Below are 7,608 nucleotides of genomic sequence, written 5' to 3' on the forward strand. Positions count from 1 at the left end.
ATTGTTGCTGAACATATACACAGGAAAACATACCCCAATTCAACAATTGTTGTTAAGTGTCATTGAGTTGGTTTCGGCCCTGAACAATTAGTACATGTATAATTCAATGACATTGATAACATTCAAGTTGTACAACCCTTCTCAGCATCCTTCTCTGACTTGTTACTTCCTCATTAACATAAAGTTACTGACGCTCAAGCTTTCTAACTTTTCTAGTTTTTTTTTTTTTTTTTTTTTGTCAACTTGATCCCATGTAGATCATCTTTTAAAGACCCCTGGTGGCATAGCGGGTTATGAGTTGAGCTGCTAACTGCAAGGTCAGCAGTTTGAATCCATCTCAGTAGGAGAAAGATGAGGATTTCTGGTCCTGTAAAGATTTTCAGTCTTTAAAACCCTATATTTGGTTGTTACAGGTTGGAACTGACTTTACAGCATGTAATCACCACTACCACCAGATAGTTCTTTCAAAGAGTACAATGCTCCAAGTTCTCAAAGTAATTCTTAAGCTCATGGAAGTTTAAGAATCAATGTATGTTTGTTGGGGAAATGGGGTTGGCCACCATCAAGAACTTGCTCGTTCTACCTGGTGAAAGCCTTCTCATGACCCATTCATATTTGCTTATTCAACAGATCATAATTTACACCATTCTCTACTTCTGCCCAACGGTGAAATTTTAGAGTCATCAATTGCAGCCTGTTTTGACAATGGGGATCAAAGCTTGTGCTTACAAAATAGTCTCCTTTTGGGATCAAGTCACAGCTGGTAGAGTGACATTTTATAGAACCTTTGACCAAATTCTCAGCTGACATACAGGAAGCCTTTAAAGAACATTTATTTTAGCATATGGCAGGAATAAGCAGGACTGGAATCCGCCCCATCAGATCCCATTGAGTAATGGCAGGACATGGGGTGGGACCTTTGGGAGTTTGAAATTAAAGATAAACCTTCAAAGATATTAGGCACCTTGTTATGAAGTCACATGAAGATAATTTGCCTCTCTTTGGAGACTCCTCTCAGGATCCAATTAGGGTTTGTAGCTTGGGCAGAAAGTATAAGATGCTCTTAATGTAAGATCTAGTATTAAATCAGCTTAGGGAGAGAGGCTGATCTACTATTCATGGTATGCTGTGCCAGTCTGGAAAAATACCAGCGATTCCAGTGTCAGAGAAATCTTATTTTGTCAAGAGTGCAAGGAAAAAGACAAAATATAAACATAAAGCAACGACAACAAAACCCCTTAAACCCATTACCATTTAGATGATTCTGACTGATAAGAACCCTGTTGGACAGAGTAGAATTGTTCCATAGGGCTTCCACAGCTGTAATCTTTATGAAAACAGATTGCCACATCTTTCTTCTGTGAAGGCAAGAGAGACTCCATAAAGTGGGACCAAGACGTAGAGGAGCTGGGAGGGATCTCGTCTCCACCAGGTAGCTGTGATTACAGACCTGAGGCTGTCTTGTTGCTTATTGGATGGGAACAAAAAGGAGGCAATTGAAGGTCACAGAGGAAATGTGACCTGTCCAGGGTCACATATCTAGGGAGAGTGAACTAGAATCTACTCCTGTTTCTATGTTAGTAATGCTTTTTCCCCATCACCCTGCTCCTCCTGTCAGTGGAAAAGCAACAGACCACAGGCCACTATGGAGGAAACACTGAACAAAGTGGGGAGGTGCTAGCAGCGTGGAATTCAGGTGAGATGGTTTATGCTCCGTTCAAGGCTTCCTGATCTAATTTCCTTTCTTTGTCATCATCCCTAATGGCTCATTTCAGTATTGGCTTGGCTGTCAGTACATGAGGAATGAAAACATGATTAAATTCATTTACAGCTCTGTTCTAGTTTCCACCAAGCAAAAAACAAAACCAGACTCCAAATCCTTGCAGTTGAGTTAATTCAGACTTATGAGGACTACCTACGTTACAGAGTAGAGCTACTCCATAGGAGGTTTTTGGGCTAGACTCTTTACAGATGGAGTCCTGGTGTGGCACTGTGGGTTAATGCGCCAGACTGCAAAGCTGTTTGAACTGCAAGGTTGGCAGTTCAAGCTCACCAGTGACTCCTTGGAAACCCTATACAGGGTCGTTATGGGTCAGAACTGACTTGATGACAACAGCAATCTTTACAGAAGCAGGTCATCAGACCGTCCTTCCAAGGGCCTACTGGGTGGTTTTGAACAGCCAACCTTTAGGTTGGTAGTTGAGCACCAACAGTTTGCACCACCCAGGAGCCTCAGAACTCTCTGAAGGACCTTCAAATCTATTAATTCTGATTCCTAAACCAACAGCGATCAGACAGTGCCAGATGGCAGAGGTACATCTGTTTTTTCCTGTTTTCAAATTTGGACGCTGTGTACTGTAAAATTACTGCTTTTTATTAGGCACTGTTAGAACAACAAAATGATGCTTATAGAGATTTGTTAGGTGCTAAAAGGAGCTTATATTTGCTCTTTTGATTTCAAGGTTAATACTAGTACTTATTAAAACAATCCCCCTTAATCAGTCAGCCAACTCTAATTAGGCTAACAGCTGTTTGTTAAACATGCATGTTGTTAGACTGACAACAGAAATATTGGTACAAGCAGAGTTCATTGCTGCCTACTAGTGGATTTTTATATTTTGGTTTTGGTTAATTCTCTTTTGCTTGTAGAATATAAATTTTCCTTCCTTAAAATGTACATTAAGAAATTTAAATAGCCACCTTGTATATATGGAGTGCTTTTAGCTTTTCAGTGCACTTCATATCAGCCTTAATTTATGCATTAACCTTATCTCATAAGCAGAGTAGATATTATGATCCTCTCCTGGCAGAAAAGGAAATTGAGGTTCAGAGAGGTTAAGTACCTTACCTAAGATCAAACAGCTAATTGGGGACAGAGTTACAAATACAAGAGCTGACTTATAAGTCAGAGACTCACTTGCTCTTTGTTCATTCTAATAGAAGGATTTCTATGAGTGTGAGCTATCTATGCACTAAAAAGATAGTTACCTGTGCTTTATTGACTATGTAAAGAGATTCAACTCTATGGATCATAACAAATTATGTATAGCATGACTAATAATGAGAATTCTAACAGTTAATTCCACTTATGTGAAATCTGTACATAGAGCAAGAGGCAGTGGTTTGAACAAGTTAATACTGCAGGGACTAATATCAGGAAGTTGTGTCAAGGATGTATCCTTTCACCATACTTATTCAAACTGTATGCTGAGCAAATAATCTAAGAAACTGGACAATATGAAGAAGAATATGGCATCAGGATTGGGGGAAGACTCATTACCACCCTGCTATAGACAACTGATACAACCTTCCTTGTTCAAACCAAAGAAGACTTGAAGCATTTATAATGAACATTAAAGACTACAGCCTTCAATGTGGATAACATCTCAACAGAAAGAAGATGAAATGTTTCACAACTAGACCAATAAGCAGCATCCTGATAAACAGAGAAAAGATAGAAATTGTCAAGGATTTCATTTTACTTGAATCCACAACCAATACACAGAGAAGCAGCAGTTAGTAAGTCAAATGATGTATTGCATTGGGAAAATCTACTGCAAAAGACCCCTTGAAAGTGTCGAAATACATAGCTATTAGCTTGAACACCAAGATGAGCTTGATACAAGCCATGGTATGATCATCACAGTTGATGTGTTTGAACTGTGTTGGTGAAGAACATTGAATACATCATGGATTTCCAGAAGAAGGAACAAATCTGTTCTGAAAGAAGTACAACCTGAATGTTCCATGGAAGTGAGAATGGCAAAGCTTCATCTCTCATACTTTGGACATGTTGTCATGAGGGACCAGTGTTTGGAAAAGGACATCATATTTGGTAAAATAAAGGTAAAGCAGAAAAGAGAACGAGATGGCCCCTCAATCAGATGGACTGACAACAATGGCTGCAACAATGGATTCAAAATGGCGATAGATGGGAGTATGACACAGGACAGAACAGTGGTTCATTGTGTTTTATGTAAGGTCTCCATGAGTTCAAACCAACTGGATGGCACCATAATGATGTCTACATTTCTATTTCCACCTTAGACTACATAGTTTGTTGAAGTCAAACACCGAGATGATAAATGCTCAATATAAAATGTTATTACCTTGAAATGACGGTATCTCTGAGTAATGCAAATGACTAAGTACTCAACTACCAGCCACATCTTTGGTAGCTTAAACCCCACCCCACCCCACCCCCCACACACCCAAGAGGTGTCTTAGAAGACAGGTCTGGCAATCTGTTTCTGAAAGATCACAGTCTTGAACACCCTATGGACTAGTTCTACTCTGCAATCATCATGAGGTCTCCAAGAGTTGCAATAGACTCTACAACAACTAACCTTAACAACAACCTTGAACGAACTTGAACTAATCATCTAAGGTCCCCTGTCTTCACCCTCACAGGTCAACCATTGAATGGATGGCTGGAAGAAATGACACTGTTGTGAGCGAGTTCTTCCTTATTGCATTCACTGAGCATCCAGAGTGGGGACTTCCTCTCTTCCTGGTATTTCTGAGTTTCTATCTTGTCACTTTGCTGGGAAACGCAGGAATGATCATCTTGATCTGCAAAGATCGCAGGCTACACACCCCAATGTACTTCTTCCTCAGCCACCTCTCCTTCGTGGACATCTGCTACTCCTCTGTCATCGTCCCTCAGTTGCTGGCTGTGCTGTTGGAACACGGTGCTGTCATCTCTGAAGCTTGTTGTGCAGCTCAGTTCTTCCTCTTCACTTTCTTTGCCTCCATTGACTGCTACCTCTTGGCTATCATGGCCTATGACCGCTATGTGGCCGTGTGCCAACCCCTGCTTTATGTCACCATTATGACCGAGAAGGACCGCGTAGGCTTAGTGGCTGGTGCTTATGTGGCTGGTTTCTCCAGTGCTTTTGTTCGAACGGTCACAGCCTTCACACTCTCCTTCTGTGGAAACAATGAGATCAACTTTATTTTCTGTGACCTGCCGCCTCTATTAAAACTCACATGTGGGGAAAGCTACACTCAGGAAGTAGTGATTATCGTGTTTGCCATTTTTGTCATGCCTGCTTGCATATTGGTGATCTTGGTGTCCTATCTGTTTATCATTATAGCCATCATGCAGATTCCTTCTGCTGGCGGCAGGGCCAAGACCTTCTCTACCTGTGCCTCCCACTTCACTGCTGTGGCTCTCTTCTTTGGCACCCTCATCTTCATGTACCTGCGAGATAACTCGGGGCAATCCTCAGAGGAAGACCGAGTCATATCCGTGCTCTACACGGTGGTGACCCCCATGCTGAATCCCCTCATCTATAGTCTTAGGAACAAGGAGGTCAAGGAGGCTGTTAAGAAACTCCTCAGCAGGTCAAAAGTTTCTGGGAGGATCTAGAGGTGCCCATGTAAAATCTTTCATTTCTTGGTTTCTCTGTCCTTTCTGTCTTTATTCAAATATCACCTTCTTGGTAAGGCTTTCCCATAATGCTGTTTAAAGTTGCATCTGAACTATCACCTCCCTTTCCTGATGTATTCTGTGTAATACTTGTCATCAGCTATATACTTTATACTTATTTGGTATTGTCTAATTCTTATAACTACAAAGTAAACTATAGCAAGAATTTTGTCTGTGAACTGGCATATCAAAGATGTTCAATAAATATTTATTGAAGTAATCAATTAATCTCAGGTTCCAGTGTCTTAGCTGAGAACACAGATGTCCAAATTCATATGAGCTCTGGACCAACAGTTAGAAGAACACAGTTGTTTTTGAGCTCTACCTTTAAGTTCTAACTTCTTGAGTTCTCAATGTCCTTATATGTCAAGTGGTCTTAACCTATGTCATAGGACTGTATTTTGAGGATCCACTCTGATAGCATAGTGGTTACAAATCAGGTTGCTAACCTCAGGGTCATCAGTTTGAAACTACCAGCTGTTCCATGGGAGAAAGATGAGGCTTTCTGCTCTCGTAAAGATTTACAGCCTCAGAAAACCTGTACAGGGTCACTATGAGTCAGAACCGACTCCACAGCACATAACAACAACAACAACAATGCATGATTGGGTAGGGATCACTTCTGCTTTATTTACTACTGTATGGTGAGCACATTCCATTGTCAGGCACAACAAACACTTGATGAGGGAAGCAAGAGTATCTGGGAAATCATGCACATATTTGTAAATACAACTAGTTTTGATTCAAAAGGATTTTTCCAAATCCTATAATTTGTTATGTTCCTTCTTAGTTTTCTATAGTTTTGAATAATAATTATAGTTGTTGTTGTTGTTGTTGTAAATGCCATCAAGTCAGTTCTGACTCATAGAGACCCTGTATAGGGTTTCTGAGGAGTGGCTAGTGAGTTTGAACCACCCACCCTGTAAATCAAACTGATGTTGCGTTTAGTGCTTAACCTACAGTGCCACACCAGGATTCTGATAATTATAGTAGTATAATTACAGCACCATACCAGGACTCCAGATAGATAACAGCTAACATTTGTTAGGTATGTGTCTCCTGGTACGGCACTATAGGATAAGCTCTTGACAGCAATGTCAGTTTGAACTGCAAGGTTGGTGGTTCAAATCCATCAGGCACTCTTTGGAAACCCTATATAGGGTCGCCATGGGTCAGAACTGACTCAAAAGCACTTAACAACAACATATCACCTTTTAGGAATAAATGAGGTTTGCTACCAAAATTATCGGATTTAATTAACACAATAACCCTATGTGGCATGTTCTGCTTTAGGAAGATGAGGCAGCTGAGACTTATAGGGTTGTATAATTTTCCCAAGGCCAGAGAGCAACTGGTCGAGTAGGGATTCCATCCAGCTAGAGCACAAGTTTTGAATCTTCATACATACTCTACCCAGCTTTGGTCGACTGCTCACTCTAGTCACCAACCTTGGATTTATAGTTTGTGTATTTTTCTCCTTTCTTGAATCTGTGGGAGCAGAAGAGAATCTACAATGTTTGTTTGGAGCTTCTACACATGGGGTTGGTATGAATTGGAACTGACTCAATAGAAACTTAGTATTGTGCAATATGATAGCATGTGTCAGCATGTGTGTGTAGTTGTGTATGAGATTGTGAAGTGCCTAGATTAAATAAAATGCAGCTTTGGAACTCTGAGAACTTTCATTTTAAGATGACAAATATTTTAGAAAAGACTTTAGGAAAAGATATAAGGAAAAACAATGGCATTGGTGGCCAAGACACTTGGGGTCATACTTTAAATTTTGTTCTTATCATTGCATAAAATCACTTGAAGAATTCAGAATGGGATAAAGCAACTCCACAGAATGTATCTTTGGGATCATTTCTGAAATATTAACTGCAGTGCAAATATTCTCCTAACATACCAACTTCTGTAGATGGTGATAGAGGAATTTGTGTTGTACAAAGAACTCAGAATTTGGCACCAAAGTGTTCAGTTTGCCACGACTTAGTTGTATGGTGCCAAACTAGTGTCTTTTAGCTTGTTTTCCTGGTCTGTAATACCTATTGGGCATTTACTTTGGACATGTCAACAGGAAATACTAATTCTAGAAAAGGACATGCTTCTCGTCCATTGATCTAGTTGTTTATATTTATGACAATAGTATAATGTTGGTGGTTCAAACTCACCAGCTG

General features: G+C 40.2%; 1 protein-coding gene across 1 annotated transcript; it reads left to right on the forward strand.

The window, feature by feature from the left end:
* The first annotated feature begins 4,426 nt into the window (after positions 1–4,426).
* Positions 4,427–5,371, forward strand: LOC102819727 (olfactory receptor 9Q2-like). The gene has a single exon (XM_006875789.1). The coding sequence runs from the start codon at positions 4,427–4,429 to the stop codon at positions 5,369–5,371; it is 945 nt and encodes a 314-aa protein (XP_006875851.1).
* The last annotated feature ends 2,237 nt before the right edge of the window (positions 5,372–7,608 follow it).

Source organism: Chrysochloris asiatica, unplaced genomic scaffold, assembly GCF_000296735.1.
Source record: "Chrysochloris asiatica unplaced genomic scaffold, ChrAsi1.0 scaffold00339, whole genome shotgun sequence".
Lineage (NCBI taxonomy): Eukaryota > Metazoa > Chordata > Mammalia > Afrosoricida > Chrysochloridae > Chrysochloris > Chrysochloris asiatica.

Bases quoted from the DNA above. Each gene is read 5' to 3' on its own strand.
- LOC102819727 (XM_006875789.1), top strand. From the start codon at position 4,427: ATGGCTGGAAGAAATGACACTGTTGTGAGCGAGTTCTTCCTTATTGCA.